Consider the following 25,232-nt stretch of genomic DNA (forward strand, 5'->3'; position numbering starts at 1 on the left):
AGGAGTTAGTGGGTGTTGTGTGCCTCCAGCACAGCACATTATACACCTGGATCTACCCTTTATTGCTGGTGTTCTCTAATACAGCCATCTGCAGGAGTTAGTGGGTGCTGTGTTCCTCCAGCACAGTATACACCAGTATCTACCCCTTATTGCTGGTGTTCTATAATAAAGGCATCTGCAGGAGTTAGAGGGTTTTGTGTGCCTCCAGCACAGCACAGTATATACCTGTATGTACTCTTTATTGCTAGTGTTCTCTAATACAGCCATCTGCAGGAGTTAGTGGGTGTTGTCTGCCTCCAGCACCGCACAGTATACACCTGTATCTACCCTTTATTGCTAGTGTTTAGGGATAAGCTTCGTGTTCGAGTCGAACGTACGTTCGACTCGAACATTGGCTGTTCGTGCGTTCGGCGAATTCCGAACGTTTTGGCCGTTCGCGTCAAAATTCGAGTGACGCGCGCGGACCATAATGCACGGCGTTGGCGCAGTGCATTGCTGCCCGATGATTGGCCAAGCATGCACTGTGACCCCGCATGCTTGGCCAATCGCAGCGCCGGCAGCGAGGAGAGCCATGATTGGCCACAGGCATCCTGCCTGTGGCCAATCATAGCTCAGGCTGTGTAGTGCACGCCCCACACTATATAAGGCCGCCTTTGAGGCGGCCTCGTGTAGTGTGTTACTTAGCATCTGAAGCAGTGGGTGTTCTGTGTACCTTCAACACAGTACACACCAATCGTTTTTGGCTGATTTCCTATCTTGCTGCTGTGTAGTGGTTGTTGTCTGTGCCCTGACTGCAGTATACACCACTATATTCACCTCACCTATATAGCTAGTGATCTAGCTTTAACCACTTAACAACTGCCCATTGCCGATTAACGGCTTCAGGGGGGTTGTTTAACTCTGAGAGGCCGTTAATTAACGGCCTCCCAGAATTCTGCTCTCGCGTGCCCCGAGGTGTGCGCACTCGAGAGCATCCGTGACCTCCGGGTCGCATCACGGATCACGTAGCATCACATAGCGGATCACATAGCGGCCGTTTACCACGTGATTGCTCCGTCAAATGACGGAGTGATCACTTGGAAACAAACCGGCGTCATGTTATGACGCCTGTTCCTCCCTCCCCTCTCTGTACCGATCGGTACAGCGGAGGGGAAAGAGATCGGTCTCAGCAGCGATGTGGGCTGCATCTGCAGTGCCCACATCGCTGCTCACCCAATTTAACCCCTCAATTCCCTGCCAATACTCTGCAATACCAGTGCATACTCTGCAGTACCCTGCCATTACTCTGCAGTACCCCCCAATACTCTGCAGTACCCGCCATTACTCTGCAGTACCCGCCATTACTCTGCAGTACCCCCAATACTCTGCAGTACCCCCAATACTCTGCAGTACCCTGCCATTACTCTGCAGTGCAGTACCCTGCCATTACTCTGCAGTACCCCCCATTACTCTGCAGTAACCCCCATTACTCTGCAGTACCCCCAATACTCTGCAGTACCCTGCCATTACTCTGTAGTACCCCCCAATACTCTGCAGTACCCTGCTATTACTCTGTAGTACCCCGCCAATACCCCGCCAATACTCTGTAATACCCTGCCATAAATTGCCATACCCAGCCATACTCAGAGATACCCAGCCATACTCGGTGATACCCTGAAATACCCAGCCATAGACGCCCCCCACCCCTCACCGCCCTCCGGTGCTTCTACCAACTCGCCAGTACGATCAAAGCCAGAATCTTTTTTTATTTTTTATTTCAGGCTTCCCAGCCTAGAGGTGAGATGTGGGGTCATATTGACCCCCAGATTTCACTGTAAAGAGGACCTGTCACCCCATATTCCTATTACAAGGGATGTTTACATTTCTTGTAATAGGAATAAAAGTGATCAAAAATATATTTTTGGGGGAAAAAATGTCAAACTAAAATAAATAAAGTAAAATGAACAATAAAAAAAAAAAATAAAACTTAAAGCGCCCATGTCCCCATGTGCTCGTATGTGCCACACATGTGAGGTATCGCCGAGAATGTTAGAGCGAGAGCAATAATTCTAGTCCTAGACCTCCTCTGCAACTCAAAACATGTAACCAGTAAAAAAAAAATTAAAGTGTCGCCTATGGGGATTTTTTAAGTAGCGACGTTTGGCGCCATTCCACGGGCATGTGCAATTTTGAAGAGTGACATGTTTGATATCTATTTACTCAGCATAACTTCATCTTTCACTTTATGCAAACATTGGGCTAACAAGTGGTTAATAATAGAGCTTGCAGTCAGTAGTGTTAGGAGATAGTGCGTGCTGTCTGCGTGCTCTGTACCCAGTACATACCGCTATAATATAGGGCAGGCCCCTACTTTCAAACATCCAACTTACAAACATCTCCTACTTGCAAACGCAAGGAGACAGCAGCAAGTGAGATGAAAAAAGATGGACGACAAAACAAATTATACAGGGGTGATAACCCTTCCCTATGTTTTCCAAAAAGCTTAAAGATATTTTTTTTGACTGGAGCTACACTTTAAAAATGTACCGGTTGAAAATGACAAACAGATTCAACTTAACACAACAAACCTACACAGTCCCTGTCTTGTTTGCACCGCCTGTATACTGCTGTTCTGAGTATATAGGGCCTGGGGGCCACACGCATTTCCTTTTTTTAATATGGGTACGGGGTTCCCCTTAATATGCGTACAAGACCCAAATAGGCTGGTAATGGGCAGGGAGGGCTACCCATGCCATGTTTCTCAATGATTTTCAACCATATTGCAGGAACCAGATATAACATTAAAACCGCAAGCAGTTTTAAATGGTGTTATTTCCGTTTAATGTCATTTTGTGCAGGGACTGTTCTAAACACGGGAAACACGTGGCACTTCACAGGCATACTACAGACACCCCCCAGGCACCATATTTAAAAGGAATATTTCACTTTTTTTTTCACTTTAATCGTCATTAAAATCAGTGCTCCCGCCAAAACGGCCGTTTTTAAAACTTTTTTTTGCAGTGACCCATGTCCCCTGAGGCAGGAGGCAGGTCCCCAAACCCTTTTTAGGACACTATCTTGCATATTAGCCATTAAAATTAGCACTTTCCAATTCGAACGTTCGAGTCCCATAGACTTCAATGGGGTTCTAACGTTCGTACCGAACGCGGGGGTTGTTCGCAAGTTCTGGTGCGAACCGAACCGGGGGGTGTTCGGCTCATCCCTACTAGTGTTCTATAATAAAGGCATCTGCAGGAATAAGTGGGTGTTGTGTGCCTCCAGCACAGCACAGTATACACCTGTATTTACCCTTTATTGCTGGTGTTCTCTCATACAGGCATCTGCAGTAGTTAGAGGTTGTTTTGTGCCTCCAGCACAGTATACACCTGTATCTACCCTTTATTGCTGGTGTTCTCTCATACAGGCATCTGCAGGAGTTAGTGGGTGATGTGTGCCCCCAGCATAATATACACTACCCAATTGCTGGTTTTCCCATCTCCCTGCAGGCCATTACTATGTCTGGAAGGCCAACAAGGAGAGGCAGACAGTCACAAGCCAATAAAAGAGGGCAAGCAGGCTCTGTGTCTAGAGACAACAGTGCTGGTTGTGGACGCGGTGCATTGTCATCAGCACGTGGCCATGGAACACGCTTGTCCTTATTTTCGGCAGCTGGACGCGTTGAGCCGCATCATGCCGAAGACTTGGTAGAGTGGATGACCAAGCCCTCTTTATCCTCCTCATCCTCTCTCACCCAGGCTCAGGGTACTAGCAAAGCAGCTGCCAATGCCTCCTCTTCCCTTGTCTCAATGTCATCATCAGTCACTCCTTCCCTAGACCCACCACGTCCTCCTGAGGAGTCCCCAGAACTGTTTGAGCACAGTGTTGGGTACATGCTCAAGGAGGATGCCCAGTGTTTTGAAGGCTCTGATGATGATACCCAGCTAGAGGAAGGCAGTAGCATGAGCACAGAGAGAGGGGATGCTCAAGAAGGACAGCAATCTGGCAGTCATGTTCCACCTGCTGCAGCATACTGCCAGGTTTGCTCCAGTGATGAAGAGGGAGGGGAGGATGAGGTCACTGACTCCACGTGGGTGCCTGATAGAAGAGAGGAGGAGGCACATCTCCAATGAGGCAGGATGCCCTCCGGGGGCCAGCTTAGGGGCAGCACACCGACTGAATAACACCGCAGAGCTCCACCTGTGCAGGGCGCTGCCTCTGAGTGTTATTCCAAAAGTTCTTTGGTGTGGGCCTTTTTTGAGACAAGTGCATCAGATTGCACCACTGCTATTTGCAACACATATCTCAAGCGTATCTCGCATGGCCAAAACATCAGCTGCTTGGGCACCACATGCTTGACCAGACATATGTTGACCTGCCATGCAGCTCATTGGCAAGCGTACCTTAAAGACCCACACCAAAGAACAAAGCAGGCCTCTCCTTGCTCCTCATCAGCTGGGATCTCCAACCCCACTAGACCTTCAGTCCTCTCTGAAACCTGCACTCAGAGGAATGAAGGTGTAGAATTAAGTGCGTCACAGCCAAGTACTTGCGGGAACTCTGCTAGCAGTACACGCACGTCTGATTGTAGCAGGCAAATTTCCCTGCCCCAGCTGCTGGACCGTAGAAAGAAGTTCACTCCCAGCCGTCCACATGCCCAGTGGTTGAATGCTAGCTTGGCTAAATTGCTAGCACTTCAACTGCTGCCTTTTCAGACGGTAGACTCTGCCCCCTTCCGTGAGTTTGTGCAATGTGCAGTTCCTCGTGGCAGGTCCCCAAACGCCTTTTTCTCACGGAACTCATGGTCCAGCAGGCATGGACAGGGACATTACCTATCTTTCACGGCCCATTGGGTCACTCTTCTAGCAGCTGGGAAGGATGCAGGACAAGGTGCAGTAGTGTTGGAGGTTCGTCCACCACCACGCCTCCAAAAATCTACTACTGGTTGTGACACACCTCTCTCCTCCACCCCTCCTCTTCTTCTTCCTCCATGGCCTCTTCCAGTGCTTTGTCCTTGGAACCAGCAGTGTTCCGTAGGCGTTCAAGGGGCTATACAAGTATGCAGGCAAAAAGATGCCATGCCGTGCTTGCGCTGGTTTGTTTGGGGGACAGGAGCCACACTGGGGCAGATATTTTGTCAGCTCTGCAGGGGAAGGCTGAGAGGTGGTTGACACAACGCCAGCTTAAGCCAGGAATGGTAGTTTGCGACAATGGCACCCCCTCCTCTCTTTCCTCCGACAGAGACAACTAACCCATGTGCCCTGTGTGGCTCACGTCCTTAACCTGGTGGTGCAGCGGTTCTTGGGCAGGTACCTGGGCTTACAGAATGTCCTGAGGCAGGCCAGGAAAGTCTGTGTGCATTTCCACTGATCATTTAATGTCAGTGCTCGGCTGGCTGAGCTCCAAAAGGAGTTGAACCTGCCCAAGAACCGCCTTATATGTGACATGCCCACCAGGTGGAACTCAACATTGGCCATGCTGCAGCAGCTGCACATGCAGCAGAGGGCCATCAATGAGTACCTGTGCGACTACGGCACCAAGACAGGGTCAGGGGAGCTCGTTTTTTTTCACCATGCCAGTGGGGCATGATCAGGGATGCATACCCTGTCCTGTCACCGTTTGAGGAGGCCACGAGGATGGTGAGCAGTGGCAGTGCATGCATCAGTGACACTGTACCTCTTGTCCACCTGTTGGAGCATATGCTGCGTGGAATAATGGACAGGGCACTTGAGGCAGAACAGAGGCAGGAAGAGGAGGACTTCCTTGCTTCTCAAGGCCCCCTTTATCCAGACAGTGTTCCTGCTGTCCCACCCATTACACAAGAAGAGGAGGGGGAGGAAGAGGAGGATTGTGTCAGCATGGAGGTGGAGGCTGGCACTCATCATCAGTAGCAGCAGCCTTTTAGGGATGATTTACAGTCCCAAGTAGGGATGAGCTTCGTGTTCGAGTCGAACATACGTTCGACTCGAACGTCGGCTGTTCGTCCGTTTGGCGAAGTCCGAACATTTTGGTCCGTTCGCGCCAAATTCGTGTGGCGCTCACGGCCCACAATGCACTGCGATGGCGCAGTGCATTGCTGGCTCATGATTGGCCAAGCATGCACTGTGACCCCACATGCTTGGCCAATCGCAGCGCCAGCAGCCAGGAGAGCCATGATTGGCCACAGGCAGGATGCCTGTGGCCAATCATAGCTCAGGCTGTGTAGTGCACGCCCCACACTATATAAGGCCGCCAGCGCGGCGGCCTTGTGTAGTGTGTTGGCGTCTGAAGCAGTGGGTGTTCTGTGTACCTTCAACACAGTACACACCGATCATTTTCGGCCGATTTTCGATCTTGCTGTTGTGTAGTGGTTGTTGTCTGCGTGCCCTGACCGCAGTATACACCGCTATATTCACCTCACCTATATAGCTAGTGATCTATCTTTTATAATAGAGCTTGCAGTCAGTAGTGTTAGGAGCTTGTGCGTGCTGTCTGCGTGCTCTGTACCCAGTACATACCGCTATATCCACCTACATAGCTGTTCTCTATTTGAGCCCACTTGCCATCTGCAGGAGTTATTGGAAGTTGTGTGTGCCTCCAGCACAGCACAGTAAACATCTGTATATACCCCTTTATCTCTGGTGTTCTATAATAAAGGCATCTGCAGGAGTTAGTGGGTGTTCTGTGTACCTTCAACACAGTACACACCGATCGTTTTCGGACGATTTTCGATCTTGCTGTTGTGTAGTGGTTGTTGTCTGCGTGCCCTGACCGCAGTATACACCGCTATATTCACCTCACCTATATAGCTAGTGATCTATCTTTTATAATAGAGCTTGCAGTCAGTAGTGTTAGGAGCTTATGCGTGCTGTCTGCATGCTCTGTACCCAGTACATACCGCTATATCCACCTACATAGCTCTTCTCTATTTGAGACCACTTGCCATCTGCAGGAGTTATTGGAAGTTGTGTGTGCCTCCAGCACAGCACAGTATACATCTGTATATACCCCTTTATCTCTGGTGTTCTATAATAAAGGCATCTGCAGGAGTTAGTGGGTGTTGTGTGCCTCTAGCAAAATATGCACTACCCAACTGCTTTTTTACCCAACTCCCTTTAGGCCATTACCATGTCTGGAAGGCCAGCAAGGAGAGACAGACAGGCGCGAGTCGATAAAAGAGGGCAAGCAGGCTCTGTGTCTAGAGACAACAGTGCTGGTCGTGGACGCGGTGCATTGTCATCAGAACGTGGCCATGGGACACGCTTGTCCTTCTTTTCGGCAGCTGGACATGTTGAGCCGCAACATGCCAACGACTTGGTAGAGTGGATGACCAAGCCCTCTTCATCCTCCTCATCCTCTCTCACCCAGTCTCAGGGTACTAGCAAAGCAGCTGCCAACGCATCGTCTTCCCTCCTCTCAATGTCATCATCAGTGACTCCTTCCCTAGACCCACCATGTCCTCCTGAGGAGTCTCCTGAACTCTTTGAGCACAGTGTTGGGTACATGCTCCAGGAGGATGCCCAGTGTTTTGTGGGCTCTGATGATGACACTCAGCTAGAGGAAGGCAGTAGCGTGAGCGCAAAGAGAGGGGATGCTCAAGAAGGACAGCAATCTGGCAGTCATGTTCCACAAGCTGCAGCATACTGCCAGGTTTGCTACAGCGATGAAGAGGGAGGGGATGATGAGGGCACTGACTCCATGTGGGTGCCTGGAAGGAGAGAGGAGGAGGAGGAGGAGGAGGAGGAGGAGGAAGCACATGTCCAACGAGGCAGGATGCCCTCCGGGGGCCAGCTTAGGGGGCAGCACACCGACTGAATCACACCGCAGAGCTCCGCCTGTGCAGGGCGCTGCCTCTGCGCGTTATTCTAAAAGTTCTTTGGTGTGGGCCTTTTTTGAGACGAGTGCATCAGATCGCACCGCTGCTATTTGCAACATATGTCTCAAGCGTATCTCGTGTGGCCAAAACATCAGCCGCTTGGGCACCACATGCTTGACCAGACATATGTTGACCTGCCATGCAGCTCGTTGGCAAGCGTACCTCAAAGACCCACACTAAAGAACAAAGCGGACCTCTCCTTGCTCCTCATCAGCTGGCATCTCCAACCCCACTAGACCTTCAGTCCTTTCTAAACCTGCTCTGAGAGGAATGAAGGTGTAGAATTAGGTGTGTCACAGCCAAGTGCTTCCGGGAACTCTGCTAGCGGTACACCCACGTCCGATTATAGCAGGCAAATGTCCCTGCCCCAGCTGCTGGACCGGCGAAAGAAGTTCACTCCCAGCCATCCACATGCCCAGCGGTTGAATGCTAGCTTGGCTAAATTGCTAGCACTTCAACTGCTGCCTTTTCAGTTGGTAGACTCGGCCCCCTTCCGTGAGTTTGTACAATGTGCGGTTCCTCAGTGGCAGGTCCCCAAACGCCGGCATGTGGAAGGCAATGTCCTTGCCTCGCTGGACAGGGCGGTCAGCGGTAAGGTGCATATTAACACTGACTCATGGTCCAGCAGGCATGGACAGGGACGTTACCTGTCTTTCACGGCCCATTGGGTCACTCTTCTGGCAGCTGGGAAGGATGCAGGACAAGGTGCAGTAGTGTTGGAGGTTGTTCCGCCACCACGCCTCCAAAATGCTACTATTGGTTGTGACACACCTCTCTCCTCCACCCCCTCCTCTTCTTCTTCCTCCATGGCCTCTTCCAGTGCTCTGTCCTCAGAACCAGCGGTGCTTCGTAGGCGTTCCAGGGGCTAGGCAAGTACGCAGGCAAAACGATGCCATGCCGTGCTTTTGCTGGTTTGTTTGGGGGACAGGAGCCACACTGGGGTGGATGTTTTGTCAGCTCTGCAGGGGCAGGCCGAGAGGTGGTTGACGCCACGCCAGCTTAAGTCAGGAATGGTGGTTTGTGACAATGGCACCAACCACCTCTCCGCCCTCCGACAGGGACAACTGACCCATGTGCCCTGTGTAGCTCACGTCCTTAACCTGGTGGTGCAGCGGTTCTTGGGCAGGTACCCCGGCTTACAGGATGTCCTGAAGCAGGCCAGGAAAGTCTGTGTGCATTTCCGCCGATCATTTAATGCCTGTGCTCGGCTGGCTGAGCTCCAAAAGGAGTTGAACCTGCCCAAGAACCGCCTTATATGTGACATGCCCACCAGATGGAACTCAACGTTGGCCATGCTGCAGCGGCTGCACACGCAGCAGAGGGCCATCAATGAGTACCTGTGCCACTACGGCACCAGGACAGGGTCAGGGGAGCTCGGTTTTTTCTCACCACGCCAGTGGGGCATGATCAGGGATGCATGCACTGTCCTGTCACCGTTTGAGGAGGCCACAAGGATGGTGAGCAGTGACAGTGCATGCATCAGTGACACTGTACCTCTTGTCCACCTCTTGGAGCATACGCTGCATGGAATAATGGACAGGGCACTTGAGGCAGAACAGAGGCAGGAAGAGGAGGACTTCCTTGCCTCTCAAGGCCCCCTTTATCCAGACAATGTTCCTTCTGTGCCACCCATCACACAGGAAGAGGATGAGGAGGAGGAAGAGGAGGAGGAGGATGATTGTGTCAGCATGGAGGTGGAGGCTGGCACTCAGCAGCAGCAGCAGCAGCAGCAGCAGTCTTGTAGGGATGATTTACAGTCCCAAGAAACACGTGGACTTGTACGTGGCTTGGAGGAGGTAGCTGCGGATCATGTTGTCCTTAGTGACCCAGAATGCCTCAGCTAACCTACGCTGCATGGCCTCCCTGATCCTGCAAAGCCTGCGGAAGGATCCTCGTATTCTTCGGATCAAGGAAAGGGACCATTACTGGCTGGCCACTCTCCTTGATCCACGGTACAAGGGTAAGGTTGCCGACCTTATCTTGCCATCGCAGAGGGAGCAGAGGTTGAGACATCTCCGGGAGGCCTTTCAGAAAGGTCTGTGCAACGCGTTCCCAGAGACTGGGAGGTTACAAACTCCTGGTCCTGGACAACGTGTTGCTGAGGCATCGGTCAGAAGGAGCGGTGGGGAAGGTGGCCGTCTGACTGATGCTTTCAGACAATTTTTTAGTCCGCAGCCCCAAGGTATGATCGGTTCCAGCACCCATCGCCAGCGTCTGATTTACATGGTGCAGGAATACCTAGGGGCAAGGTCAGACTTGGACACCTTTCCCACCGAAAATCCTCTGGCTTACTGGGTCTTGAGGATGGATCACTGGCCAGAGCTTGCACAGTATGCAATTGAGCTACTGGCCTGTCCTGCATCCAGCGTTCTTTCGGAACACACCTTCAGTGCTGCTGGTGACTTTGTTACCGAGCACAGGGTGCGCCTGTCCACCGAATCAGTTGATCGACTGACCTTTATCAAGATGAATCAGTCTTGGATCACCCACAGCTACCAAGCACCTGAAGCTGATGTAACAGAATAATTTTTTTTTAAATATCACATCCCTTCAAGACTGCCTATGCTGATGCTGAGTGACTGTCCTGTTATGTTGATTGTCTATCCTCTTCCTCCTCCGCTGATATGTTGGAAGAACATTTCTGGTTCTGGTTGATGCCATCAGCCCAATTTTTCTGCCCCTGTTTAACAGGGGCGTTTAAGTACAATTTTTGATGCAATGCTTTGCAGCAGGGCTAATTCCTGCAATCAAACAAGAGTATATGGGAGAGGTTACAGTGTGGTGGCACCAGCACCAGTGCCTAAGGCCCAATTTTTCTGCCCCTGTTTAACAGGGGCGTTTAATTACAATTTTTGATGCAATGCTTTGCAGCAGGGCTAATTCCTGCATTAAAACTAGAGTATATGGCAGAGGTTGCAGTGTGGTGGCACCAGCACCAGTGCCTAAGGCCCAATTTTCCTGCCCCTGTTTAACAGGGGCGTTTAATTACAATTTTTGATGCAATGCTTTGCAGCAGGGCTAATTCCTGCATTAAAACTAGAGTATATGGCAGAGGTTGCAGTGTGGTGGCACCAGCACCAGTGCCTAAGGCCCAATTTTTCTGCCCCTGTTTAACAGGGGCGTTTAAGTACAATTTTTGATGCAATGCTTTGCAGCAGGGCTAATTCCTGCAATAAAACTAGAGTATATGGAAGAGGTTGCAGTGTGGTGGCACCAGCAGCAGTGCCTAAGGCCCAATTTTTCTGCCCCTGTTTAACAGGGGGGTTTTAGTACAATTTTTGATGCAATGCTTTGCAGCAGGGCTAATTCCTGCAATAAAACTAGAGTATATGGAAGAGGTTGCAGTGTGGTGGCACCAGCAGCAGTGCCTAAGGCCAAATTTTTCTGCCCCTGTTTAACAGGGACATGTAATTACAATTCTTGATATAATATTTCACAGGAGGGCCCCTTCCTGTGCCCACCCAGAGTAACGGTGAGGACTTATAGTGTTGTGGCAGCAGCACCACAACCACCAAAGGTCAATTTTTCTACCACTGTTCAACAATGGCATGTAATTACAATTCTTGATATAATCGTTCACAGCAGGGCGCTCCAGCGCCCACCAAGAGTCACTTTGAGGGCTTACAATGTTGTGGCAAAACCAACACCTTGTTCCGCCATTTCTGCAGAGCATATAGGGCAGGCCCCTACTTTCAAACATCCAATTTACAAACATCTCTTACTTGCAAACGGAAGGAGACAACAGCAAGTGAGATGAAAAAAGATGGACGACAAAACAAATTATACAGGGGTGATAACCCTTCCCTATGTTTTCCAAAAAGCTTAAAAATAGTTTTTTGGACTGGAGCTACACTTTAAAAATGTACCAGTTGAAAATTACAAACAGATTCAACTTAACACAACAAACCTACACAGTCCCTGTCTTGTTTGCACCGCCTGTATACTGCTGTTCTGAGTATATAGGGCCTGGGGGCCACACGCATTTCCTTTTTTTAATATGGGTACAGGGTTCCCCTTAATATGCGTACAAGACCCAAATAGGCTGGTAATGGGCAGGGAGGGCTACCCATGCCATTTTTCTCAATGATTTTTAACCATATTGCAGGAACCAGATATAACATTAAAACCGCAAGCAGTTTTAAATGGTGTTATTTCCATTTAATGTCATTTTGTGCAGGGACTGTTCTAAACACGGGAAACACATGGCACTTCACAGGTATACTACAGACACCCCCCAGGCACCATATTTAAAGGAATATTTCACTTTTTTTTTTCACTTTAATCGTCATTAAAATCAGTGCTCCCGCCAAAACGGCCATTTTTAAAAACATTTTAGGCATTGACCCATGCCCCCTGGGGCAGGAGCCAGGTCCCCAAACCCTTTTTAGGACAGTATCTTGCATATTAGCCGTTAAAATTAGCACTTTTCATTTAGAATGTTCGAGTTCCATAGACTTCAATGGGGTTCTTACAATCGTACGAATTTGGGGTCCGTTCGAAAGTTCTGGTGCGAACCGAACCGAGGGGTGTTCGGCTCATCCCTAGTTATGCCCAATGGTGGATGGTGGCGGTGAACTCTCTTGGGGCTTGTGCTGCTACCTTTTCCGATTCTGCCTTACGGTTGTAAGATTTGGAAAAGAAGGAAAGAGCACCTGATGTCCAAAGAAATGCGAGTTTTAGGTAGACGTAAAGTGTTTCTAAAGACTCATTCTCAGTATAGACAGTTATTGCCTTCTTATATCCTGGAGGGCCGGGACTGATGAATGTACAATGTATCTGTAAAGCGCTAGGTAAGTTGGAAGGCTGGCCGCAGGCTAGCCTGAATTTGTGGGAGGAGTCTGAGGGCTTTAAATCCCTCCTCCTCCATTAGAGCCTTTGTCGGCTCATTTCTGGGTCGGCTCGTTTCTGGGTTCAGGAGGGGGTGGGCTGACATACGTCACTTCCGGGTCTTTGCCGAGCTACTGTCTGCTGCAGCGATGGAGGTGTATCTCTCTGTGGTCACACCAGGGAGACCGCCTGTCCACCCACCTTGCTTCCCCTGGGTACTGCGGTGTAGGTCGGCCTCCCACCAGCTCCTCTCTCCCGGGGCAGACCTGGCTGCAGGGGGGCGTCCGTATGCTCGTCCAACTCCATGAGGGAGCCGCTGGCTGGTGCCCGCCGGGGGGATGTGTGTTCCGGTTCCTCTCCCCTTACACTTTCATTTCTTGGGTGCTTTGCCTGCCTGGTACTGGGGGGAGTCGGCTCCACGTGGGGGCCATCCGCCCGCTTCTCCCACTGTTCCGCTGGGAGAGGGAGGGATTTCGGCTGCCCGCCAGCTCCCCTGTCCTGGCTCCACGTGGGGGCCGCCCGTCCGCTTCTCCCGCTGTTCTGCTGGGAGAGGGGGGGATTTGGCTGCCCGCCAGCTCCTCTGTCCTGGCTCCACGTGGGGGCCGCCCGCCCGCTTCTCCCACTGTTCCGCCGGGAGAAGGGGGGGTTTGGCTACCCGCCAGCTCCCCTGTCCTGTCCTGGGGGGGTCTGGCTCCATGAGAGGGTTGCCCACTTCTCCTGGTTTCCGCCGGGGGTGGGGGGTTTTCGGCTGCCGTCAGCTCCCCTGTCCAGGGTAGTTCAGGCTCCACATGGGGGCCACCCGCGCTTCGGCTGACCGCCGGCCCCCCGTCTCCTCTCGCATGTGCGGAGCACCCGCCGATTCTCTTGGTGAGGGGGAGGTGATTGGCCGCCGCCAGCTCCCCCTCTCCCCTTGCATTTGCGGAGCACCCGCCGATTCTCTTAGTGGGGGGAGGTGATCGGCCGCCGCCGGCTCCCCCTCTCCCCTCCCTTGTGCTGAGCACCCGCCGTTTCTCCCAATGTGGGGGGGGTTTGGCCGCCCGACAGCTCCTCTCTCCCCATGCACTCTGCTTGCCTCTGGCAGCCTCCCGCCGATTCTGGGGGGGGGGATCAGCATCTATCCCCACATCCATGACGCACACCTGGTGAGGGGGTCAGTGTTCTGTGTTCTGTCCCCTCCTGCTCCTCTCCTCTGGCTCCACCAGGAGGGGGCTGTCGGTGCTCTGGGGGTGTACGGTCACTGACATCTCTGCTGCTGTGACAGAGGATGTCAGTCCACCCACAGCAATCATTATTACGGCAAGTCTGCCAGGGTTGCTGCTGTCTTGTGTATTCTCTTCTTTGGTCTATGTCAGCCTGCGTTCTGTCCAGGTTTCGGTCACAGCGTTTTCTGTCCAACATTTCTGTCAGTTTTTTTGGTCACAGCGTTTCTGTCCAGCATTTTCTGTCATAACGTTTTCTGTCCAGCATTTTTCTGTCATAATGTTTTCTGTCCAGCATTTTTCTTTCACAGTGTTTTCTGTCAAAGCGTTACTGTCCAACTTTCAGTCCTAGTGTCACCCTACACCCACCACTTGTCGCTTGCCAGCCAGTTCACCTCCCGGGTACTCTCGCCATGCTCCATGGAGGGGATGCCCACGCTTCCCGGTTTTCATGGGGGGGCACTCACCCACCTGTTTACCTCCCGGCACTCTTGCACCTCCCCGCACGTCCAGGCACCCCTTTTCTGTCACGGATGTTCGGCCCTAAGTTTCTGTCTCTGTCTTCTTTCTGTTATTGCGTTCTGTCCAGGGGTTTCCATCATATCATTCGGTCCAGCATTTCTGTCAGATCGTTCGGTCCAGCTTTTCGTTCGGTCCAGCTTTTCTGTCATATCGTTCGGTCCAGCTTTTTTCCGGCTTAGCGTTCTGTCCAGCATGTCCGGCTTAGCGTTCTGTCCAGCATGTCCGGCTTAGCGTTCTGTCCAGCTTGTCCGTCATAGCGTTTCTGTCCAGCATTTCCGTCATAGCGTTTCTGTCCAGCATTTCCGTTGTTGCGTTCTGTCCGGCATTTCTGTCGTAGCGTTTCTGTCAAAGCATTTCTGCCCAGCATTTCTGTCATAGCGTTTCTGTCCAGCTTTTCTGTCGTAGCGTTCTGTCCAGCTTTTCTGTTGTAGCGTTCTCTCCAGCATTTCTGTCGTAGCGTTCTGTCCAGCATTTCTGTTGTAGCGTTCTGTCCAGCATTTCTGTTGTTGCGTTCTGTCCAGTATTTCTGTCGCAACGTTCTGTCCAGCATTTCGGCCATAGCGTTCTGTCCTGCATTTCTGTCAGATCCGTACAGGCTGAGGTTTGTTTCATTTTGTTTGTCGTCCCATAATTTTCTCTCCCGTATAACACACGTCTTACGGTGCACGCTCATTTCTTTGCACTGGTACAGCTACCCACCACGGTTTGTGGGTACACTAGGCTGGAAGGGTTGTTTGCTACCTGTCTGCTTTCTGTCATGGCGTTTTGTACGTAGCATTTCTGCCTAGGGCAGGGCTCATATCCTGGTCTGTCACGCCTATGGACCATACAGGCTGAGGTTCGTTTCAACTGATTGCTGTTCCGCAATCTTCTCACCCGCATACCATACGTCATACGTTGCATGCTTATTTCATCATACTTGTACGTCTACCCACCACAGTGTGTGGGTACACTAGCCCTGAGGGTTGCTTGCTTTCTATCTCTGTTGTTATGTCATAGCTTTTCCGTTCGTAGCTTTATTGTCGTTTGTAGTGTATGTTAGCTGGGGCTCACATCCAGGGTCTGTCACGTCTACGGACCCATACGGGCTGAGGTTTCGTTATTAATTGATTGTCGTCCCACCATCTTCTCGCCCGTATACCATACGTCATACGTTGCACGCTTATTTCATCACTCTTGTACGTCTATCCACCACGGTCTGTGGGTACACCAGCCCAGAGGGTTTGTTTGCTATCTGTCTCTGTTGTTCTGTCATAGCTTTTCGTTCGTAATTTCATGTTGATGTTCGTAGTATGTCTGTTAGCTAGAGCTTACATCCAGGGTCCGTTAAGGTCTATTGTCCTATACGGGCTGAGGTTTCGTTTTTAATTGATTGTCATCCCACAATCTTCTCGCCCGTATACCATACGTCATACATGCACGTTCACCATACCTTTACTGCTACCCACCACGGTCTGTGGGTACATCAGCCCTGAGTGTTCGTTTTTTAATTACCTGTCTTGGCGCTGCAGGTTGCTAGGGCTCGCTCTCTACATACACTAGGGTTGTGTCAGCATTAGGTTCACATTCACGCGCTGTTGGTTTTGTCATTTCTGCACTTACATCCTCATACTTGTCAGGTACGTAGGAGTATTGTTGTTTCGTGCGTTGGTTGTCTGTTCTCTTTTGGCTTGTTGTGTTTTCTCTGTTTAGGGTTTTGGGGTGGGTTGCAGAGGAGGCCGGTACACGTTCATCCCTCCACCATCGCATGGGGGTTCAGTGCTTGGTAGCACCCCATCTTTAGGGGTGGGACCATTCCAAACTCTTAGCTCAGTTTTCGTCGGGGTACCCCTTTCCCGGCCTCAGCTGGGGGGGCAGTATTCAGGTGGTTATTCCCAACTCTGTTCAACCTCTTCCATCCACCAGTGCAGCGCATGTTTCGTGCAGGATTCTTGTACCCGGTTCATGCGGTTTCTAATTGTGCTCTTATTTGTTAGTTAGGATAGTGGGGTTCATAGCCCGTTAGGCTTGCACCAAGGTTTCAGCTGCGGCTCCTGTTCTTCTTAGTGCGCCTTCAGGGGATGTTGGTATTTCTCACAGTGGCTTGTTGAACTGAGGGCAGTGTGGTCTCGGGTAATCAATCTGACCATGTTTCTTATCCAGATTTTGCGGTGGGCTTCTCACAAGGCGGGATGGTCTTATAGGTTCATGTCTCTGGCTTTTGCTGGGTATTGCATCAGCAATTTGGCCTCATCTGCCAATTCCATGAAGTATCTATCAGGTGTCCAGTTTTCTGGACCTACAAACTCCTGTCGATCTGTCCATTTTTGTGGCTCACCCTCTCTAACCGTCAAGGGAGGGAAGTCAGGGATGTTCTCTTTGGCAGGGCTACCAGTTACCCGCCAGGTTTTCGTGGCGTTTCAGACTTCCTGTCTCCTTCCCTTGGCAGTTTCCCAGTTAGTGCTCTAGGCAGTTTCTCTCTTACCGCTTACAACTTCCCCTTCATTGCTATAGATGGGTAAGCTAGGGGTTTGTGGTCATATTTCTGTACCTTAGGCTTGGTGTCAGGTAAGTAAGTTGGCCTCCTCTGCATCATTCCTTGGGTCTGCTCTTTCTCCATACTCTCACTACAGTTCGTTCTCACGTCCAGGTTGCTTGCCAAACCAGGCTGGTATCCTAACCGCTTTTCTGTTATTCATTGGGTTCCTGGGCAATTTTTGTAGGTCCCGCAGGAGGTCCTTTCCTTACATCAGGTTCATGGGGCACTGGAGATCCTCCATGTTAGCAGCTACATACGTAACCCCCTTTTCTGTAGTCAGCCGGGCATTCGCATTTTCCGGACTAAACGATTCTTGCGGGCCTTCTTTGTAGCTTTCACATCACACCTACTTTGTGTCTTTTTGCCCTCTTTTAGGCATACTGACCAGCCAGGCCAAGGCACACCTCAGGCCTTGGTAGTTAGGGTCATCATATTTCCGAATGAAGACTCTGTCTACAAGTTGGAAGGCTGGCCGCAGGCTAGCCTGAATTTGTGGGAGGAGTCTGAGGGCTTTAAATCCCTCCTCCTCCATCACATCCTTCGTCGGCTCGTTTCTGGGTTCCCACCCACCCGTTCCCCCATACTTTCATCATTTCATTTACATTTCATACATATTCATTCAGGGTATGCCCTCTTTTAGGCATACTGACCAGCCAGGCCAAGGCACACCTCAGGCCTTGGTAGTTAGGGTCATCGTATTTCCGAATGAAGACTCTGACTACAAATATAACTACCTGTAAAAATAATAATAATAATGATAATATTAAATGTGTTTTTTCCAGGAGTGAGGGAGAAACCGGGAAACTGTCCCCTGGTTAAAATGCTTTTAGTACCATGTAAGAACCCCATCCCCCCCCCCCCCCGGGTTGTGAAGCAGACTCGGATTGTCCCGGGACAATGAAGTGCTGTGACGTTGACTGTTCAGCTGGTTGCCAGGAACCCATCGGTAAGTGGATGACTGTGATAAGATATTAAGTGGCCCGGTACAGACCAGATCTTACCCAAAAATGTGAGGGTTGAACTGTCAGTATTGCCCCAGGAGCCAACAATCCGATCCTTCCTTTCCTTCTCCCAGTACATCTTGTATAAGAACAATGTGTACAGCAAGTTTTACAAAGCCTTTGCAGAGCTTTCATCCAGCTTTTAGCAGCTTTGTAAAAGCGTCCATCCAGTTGTACACACTGGAAGTAAACAGGGTGTGTGTAGTACATCCTGTCCTTCTTCCTCGCTGCTGTTGCCCATCTCATTTGTCACTAATGGCTGTCAAAATTACAGCAGGGAGTTCCTGTGTAAATACAGCAGCTTTAGTAGCTCCTGCGGTCAAAAAAAAGGACATCTGACACAGTGTTTATAAACATTGTTCAGATGTAAGATAGAGAGGTAGAAAGCAACATATTTACAAATATTTTTCAGTCAGGAGATAGAGAAATGCAAAGTAACATTGTTTACAAACATTGATCAGATGGGAGATAGATACAAAGTAACATTGTTTATAAACCTTGATCAGATGGGATGGCAGCATACATTTTTGGGACATCAGGCCTCCCTTTTGAGGTTAAGGCCCCTTTCACATGGGCCGTACTCCATCAGGAGGCCACTTGCTCAGCGGGGATTCTGTCTGCTAATCCTCCACTGAGCAGGCGGATTGCTGGTCCGTGTCCGCTCCACTTATGCAGAGTAGACACGGACACAGCCTGCTCTCCCCTATGGGCAGTCGGATGTAAACGAACCCCCATTGCCATCTAATCCACCCAGATGGAGGGTAACAGAACCTCATCCATTCATTTTTAGCAGATTAGATGTAGGTGGGTGTAAACAGACATGTCCACTTACACCCGCCATTCCATAGAGGAGAATGGAGGGTCATTTCTCATCCTCCCACAAAATGGACAGGTGGACTCGATCAGACTGCTAGTGTGAAAGGGGCTTAAGAAAACAGATTAGATGACCCTACACATTGCTGTTATCATGTCCCAGATTGCCAATACCCATCGTGCCCTGCTCTCTGCAGGAGATACCCAAGGAGTGTCATCAATCCAACACTGACCAGGATTGTAAAGGTGAACAGAAGTGCTGCCTCTCCGGCTGCCAGTATATATGCACAGGCACCAAAGGTAGGAGGCACAGGACTGGCATGACGTCCATATACCAGAGTCCAAAAGTCACCCCTCCTGCCTCCAAAGACACCCCTTTAATCATATAATACAACTTTTTGTAACAAGTTGGTTACAGGAGAAGATTAAACAAGACTATGACAGGAAAAGGTGTACATCATTTGTAAGTCCTCTTTATTCAGAATGACAGAGAAGGGGTAAGTGTGAGGTATATGTAGCCAATCCACACTTACCACACTGACAACCATTACCCAGATACCTCCCTTCCTCTTCAAGGGCAGGAAGTAAACCAAGTTGTTGGAAGGAAGTCATGGAAGGGTAGGGATCATTTCTGTTAGTCCTCTGAAAGGCGCACTCATAACACCCTTCCACCCTAACCACAGGAATAGTTCTTGCCAAACCAATCTATTAACCTTCTATGAGGAGGTGAGCTGCCATCTAGATAAAGGAAGGCCCATAGACGTGGTGTATCTGGATTTTGCAAAAGCATTTGACACAGTTCCCCATAAACGTTTACTGTACACAATAAGGTCCGTTGGCATTGATCATAGGGTGAGTATATGGCTTGAAAACTGTCTACAAGGGCGAGTTCAGAGGGTGGTGATAAATGGTGAGTACTCGGAATGGTCAGAGGTGGGTAGTGGGGTAGGGTGACCAGACATTCCCGGTTTCCAGGGACAGTCTCCGATTTGAGGACACTGTTCCTGAACCAAGTCTGTCCCCGGTTTTGTCCGCTGATTGGATTTGAACAGGGGCTGGGGCAATTTCAAAGACAGTCAGTGCAGAATAAAAAAAAAATATTGAATTACACACCCACGCTCCACCGCACCTAATAGCTCTGGGCGGTTGTATTTTTTCCATTATCTGTGCCCCTTTCTGATGATGACGTGCTGGTCAGAACGGAGGGACTATTTTTTTTAGTTTTGGGCACATGCCCATTCAGCTCCACTCGCATGTTTTTCTGCCTTGGCTTAAGTCCCAGCCAGGCGTCTGCCTGTTTATCTCATTGCCTTCCCTGGTGGAGTGATTTTCCTCTGTTCCCCATCCAGTAGTAGTGGGGCTCAGAGAGTGAGACTTGAGAGGCTGGGAGGTAGGCAATGGCGGCGGCAGCAACGGGCAGAGAGAGGCAGCTGAGCTCAGCAGATTGTGTCCAGCAGCAGGAACAGAGGGGAAGAGGATCTGATGGTGGGGCTGCCAGTGCCTTCAAGGCTTCAACACAGGTGTGCTTTGGGGGTGTCTGTGAATAGACTACATTGCACTGTGCCTGTCTCCCCTGGAATAATGGCTGGTATCAGAACTCACAGGCAGCAGGCACTCTATCATGGCTCTGGAAGTGCTCTGTCACAGTGTGTCACATGACATGACTGCTCTGCTGTGTGCTGATTTTGTTAACTTATTGGTCATAATGCCATAATGGCATATTTTTAGCACTGATCACCAGTGATGTAAGTAACTGAGTTAAAATAAACAGAGTTACTTAACGCAGTTACTTTAGAGGGTAACGGGTAATCTAACTGATTACTCTTTCCCTTTTGGTAACTCAGTTCCCATTACTTGGGCGGCGTTACCGCAATTACATCTACCACCTGGGAGGCCTGCCGCGGCCACGCTGCCTGGCCGTTCGTTCCGCCGTGGGGAGGGGGCTTTTGCCCACTGAGCTGAGAAGAGGCTGAGACTCAGAGAGACTGTGTGGACTGCCCTATCCCACCCCACCCATCCAGAGACAGAATGTAGGGAGGCGAACGGACACTGCCCCATGAGGAAAGGCATCCCTGGAGGCATTCAAATGACTGATGATTTGAATTGCAGTGCAATCGATCCATCCCAAGTCCTCCACCACCTCTGCTTCTTACTGATCCCATCCCTACCCACCCACCATCACTTCTACAACAGAGGTGATGGGGGGATAGGGTAGGGATGAGATCAGTGGTGGTGGGGGGTGGGATCAGTAAGAGGCAGAGGTGGTGGTGGGAGAGGATGGCACCACCACCGCTGTCACCCCTCCAAGTACCACGCTGCCTGTCACCTCCACAAGTACACCACCGCTGCCACCCAAAAGTACCACTGCTGCCACCCCCCAAGTACACCACCACTGCCACCCCCCCAAGTACCACCGATGTCACCCCCTTAAGTACACCACCACCACTGCCACCCCCAAGTACCACCTCTGCCACCCCCTCAAGTACCACTGCTGCCACCCCTCAAGTATCACCACTGCCACCCCCCTCAACATTTGGGTTCAAATAAATACCAAATGTTCTAAAATACTGTATATAGTGTTTTTATTCTTCAATCAGTTTTTTTTTTTTTTTTTTTTGTTTCACAAATTTCAATCAGTTAATATAAACATATTAAAGATGTTATAGAACGTAATTGCATTATAGAATATTTAAAAAAAAAGTCACAGTTACTTTTCTGAGTAACTAATTACTTTTCCAATGTAGTAATTGAGTTACTAATGCAATTTCTTTTTGGGAGAAGTAATTTCTAACTTAATTAAATTACTTTTTTAAAGTAAGATGACCAACACTGCTGATCACTGTATTAGTGTCACTGGTTCCCACAAAGTGTCACTTAGTGTCTGATTTGTCTGTCCAGTACAACCTGAGTTGCAGGCCATCCCTGCTGCTGCACCAGTCTCTGTGCAGGCACCCACCTCGAGTATTACCTCTATAAGAGGTATGTCTGGTCCTGCTCCACTTCCCCAGCGATTTTGAGGTGATGCAGTTCAATGCAAAGGGTTTCTCAATCAGGTTGAGATATACTTCGAGATGCTGCCCCAGGAGTTTCGCACGGACAGAAGCAAAGTAGTTTTCGTGATATCTTTGCTTTCTGAGAGAGCTTTGGCCTGGGCTAACCCTCTATGGGAGACGCAAAAACCTGTTGTCTTGAGTTACCCTCCTTTAAAAGGGCATTTGACATTCCTGCATGCTCCGCTTCTGCTGCCAAGTGCCTCATGTCCATCAAACAGAGTACGAGAACTGTTGCCGACTACGCTATTGAATTCTGTACTCTGGCAGCAGAGGTTGCTTGGCACAATGAGGCCCTTTTTTTCATGGTCTCTCAGATTCCATCAAGGATGAGATAGCAGCCCGAGATATACCCACTAAGCTGGAGAGCTTGATCTCGTTTGCCACCCTCATTGACTCCAGACTCAGAGAAAGACTTTCTCTTAAGGAGCGCTTGCGGAAGCCTCCTCTACGTTTGCCTCCGTGCTTTGTAGTCCCACCCATGCCTCCCTCACCTCCCATGCCTCCTGGTACCGAGTCGGTCAGTGAAGATTAACCCATGCACCTGGACTTCACGTGTCTCTCTGCAGATAAGAGAGCCTTTAGGAGGAGGGAGAGATTGTGCCTTTATTGTGGCCAGGCAGGTCACTTTTTGAAGTCTTGTCCTACCAAGGAACGCCCGAACCTTGAGGTCCTGTCATGGACAGACCTTAGGTGTCGTTGTTTCGTCCCCAGTTATACAGAAGGATAAGCCCCTGGTTTCGGTCACCCTTTCTTGGGGCTGAGTCAACCATCGAGATACAGGCTCTAATCGACTCTGGGGCTGCAGGCCTGTTCATTGATGCTGCATTTGTTTCACAGCATTTGATTCTGCTGAAGCTGCGTGACACTCCACTTGCCATTGAGGCTCTTAACGGCAGACCTTTACAGACTGCCCATGTGACTCACGAGACGGTTCCGTTGTCCATGGCCGTAGGGGCTCTTCACCATGAGATAATCCAATTCCAAGATATTTCCTCACCCAGGTTTCCGCTGGTTATTAGTTTTCCGTGGTTACAGAGGCACAACCCCCCTTTTGATTGACTCCATTCTGAGGTTCTCTCCTAGTCACCACAATGCAGTGAGACATGCTTCCTGAAGGTATCCAAGGTCCTGTGTACCTCTTCACTCCCCTCCCTGCCGGAGGAGTACCTTGATTTTAGCGATGTCTTTGGTAAAGGTCAAGCCAGTAGTTTGCCTCCACACCGGTCTTATGATTGCGCAATTGACCTTCAACCTGGTGCCATACCTCCTCGTGGCCGGGTTTACCCTTTGTCGGTCTTGGAGGATAAGGCCATGGAGGAGTATATTGCTGACGCACTTCCTCAAGGTTTCATCCACAAATCCTCGTCTCCTGCTGGTGCTGGTTTCTTCTTTGTGAAGAAGAGGAGTGGTGAACTGAGACCTTGTATAGATTATAGGGGTCTCAATCGTGTCACGATTAAGAATGCCTACCCTATTCCATTGATTACAGAGTGATTTGACCGCCTCAAGGAAGCAACGGTTTTCACAAAGCTTGACTTGAGAGGGGCATACAATCTCGTGCGCATTAAGGAGGGTGACGAGTGGAAAACTGCGATTAATACCAGAACAGGCCATTATGAATACCTGGTAATGCCCTTTGGCCTTTGTAACTGCCTCGGCAGTTTTTCAGGAATTTATTAATGATGTCCTCTGAGATTTGTTGCAGTTATGTGTGGTGGTTCTTGATGATATCCTCAGATTTTCCAAGTCCCTCGAGAGCCACCACACAGATGTCTGTTGTGTGCTTCAGAAACTAAGAGAGAACAATCTCTATTGTAAACTGGAGAAGTGTGAGTTTCATCGTGAACAGGTTACATTCCTGGGCTATGTCATTTCCACTGCTGGTTTTTCGATGGACCCAGAGAAACTTTCGGCAGTCCTACAGTGGCCTCGACCCGTGGGTTTACGTCCTCTGAAGCGTTTCCTGGGTTTTGCCAACTACTGTCCGAAGTTTATTTGTAACTTCTCATCTCTGGTCAAGCCCCTGACTGATATGACCAGAAAGGACGGTAACCCACAGAGTTGGTCTCCGGAGTCCATTAAGGCCTTTGAGACTCTCAAGGCTGCCTTTGTTTCTGTTCCTGTGTTGGCACATCCTGATCCTACGTTGCCTTTTATCCTAGAAGTTGATGCTTCTGAGACTGGAGTTGGCGCCCTTCTGTCTCAACGTCCTAGCGCTGAGAGTGCTATGCATCCGTGTGGCTACTTTTCCAAGAAATTGTCACCTGCTGAGTGCAATTATGAGATTGGTGACAGAGAGCTGTTGGTGATCATTTTAGCCCTGAAAAAATTTAGACATCTCCTTGAAGGTACCACTGTGCCTGTTCTTATTCTTACTGACCATAAGAATCTTACATTCTTGTCTGAGGCTAAGCGACTCTCTCCCAGAAGGGCGCGATGGGCTCTTTTCTTGTCAAGCTTTAATTATATTGTCTCATTCTTACCCGGTACTAAGAATGTAAGGGCTGATGCCTTGTCACAACAATTTTCCTCCACTTCCAAGTCGTAGTCGGTTCCATTTCCTATGATTCCTCCTGATCATATCTTGGCTACAGTTCGCACCAGTCTTACTTCTACTTTGGGTGACAAAATCCTTGCTGCTCAGGTCCATGCTCCTCCTGAGAAACCTTGTGACTGCTGCTTTGTCCCAGAGAGTCTCGTACTGCTGTGCTCCAGACTTACCATTCTCCCAAGGCAGCTGGCCATCCTGGGAAGAATAAACTAATTTGGGCCATTTCCCAACAATTCTGGTTGCCTAGTCTACGGGCTGATGTTACTGTCTTCGTAGGTGCCTGTCCCGTGTGTGCTAAGAGTAAGACTCTACGACACCTTCCAGTGGGCCTCCTACAAACCATAGCCAATGGAGAGAGGCCCTGGACTCACCTGTCATTGTATTTCATTGTGGAGTTGCCCAACTCCCAAGGCAACACTGTTATCCTTATGGTGGTTGATCGGTTCTCAAAGATGTGTCATTGTATTCCACTTAAGAAGTTGCCTACCTCTAAGGAACTGGTTTCCATTTTTGCTTGGAAGGATCTTTCGCTTACATGGTCTACCCAAGGTGATTGTCTCGGACAGGGGCAGTCAGTTTGTCTCCCGGTTTTGGCGAGCCTTTTGTGCACAGTTGGGAATCCAGCTTGCGTTCTCTTCTGCGTATCACCCACAGTCTAATGGGGCCGCAGAACGAGTCAATCAGTCCTTCGAGCAATTCCTACGTTGCTATATTTCTGACCATCATAACAACTGGTCTGACCTATTACCTTGGGCAGAGTTTGCTCACAACAGTGCCTTGAATTCTGCCTCCCGATTGTCTCCATTTATGGCAAATTATGGTTTCCAACCTTTCATGTTGCCTGACTCGTTTGTTCCGCAGAGGTACAAGTCCAGGAGGCAGGCATCATGCTAATGATAGGTACAGACTCCATGCTG

At 49.9% G+C, this 25,232-nt stretch overlaps 1 protein-coding gene across 1 annotated transcript in view; it reads left to right on the top strand.

Annotated features, from left to right (window-relative positions):
• Window positions 1-25,232, top strand: part of LOC143986833 (uncharacterized) — a 293,231-nt gene that overhangs the window by 38,931 nt on the left and 229,068 nt on the right. Inside the window, exon 2 of the mRNA XM_077485241.1 lies at window positions 17,739-17,843. Within this exon, the coding sequence (XP_077341367.1) occupies window positions 17,739-17,843 (105 nt within the window). The remainder of the gene's footprint in view (window positions 1-17,738; window positions 17,844-25,232) is intronic.

This window comes from Lithobates pipiens, unplaced genomic scaffold, assembly GCF_037356315.1.
Source record: "Lithobates pipiens isolate NorthernLeopardFrog02 unplaced genomic scaffold, aLitPip1_a1.2 Scaffold_18, whole genome shotgun sequence".
In the NCBI taxonomy this organism is placed as follows: Eukaryota; Metazoa; Chordata; class Amphibia; order Anura; family Ranidae; genus Lithobates; species Lithobates pipiens.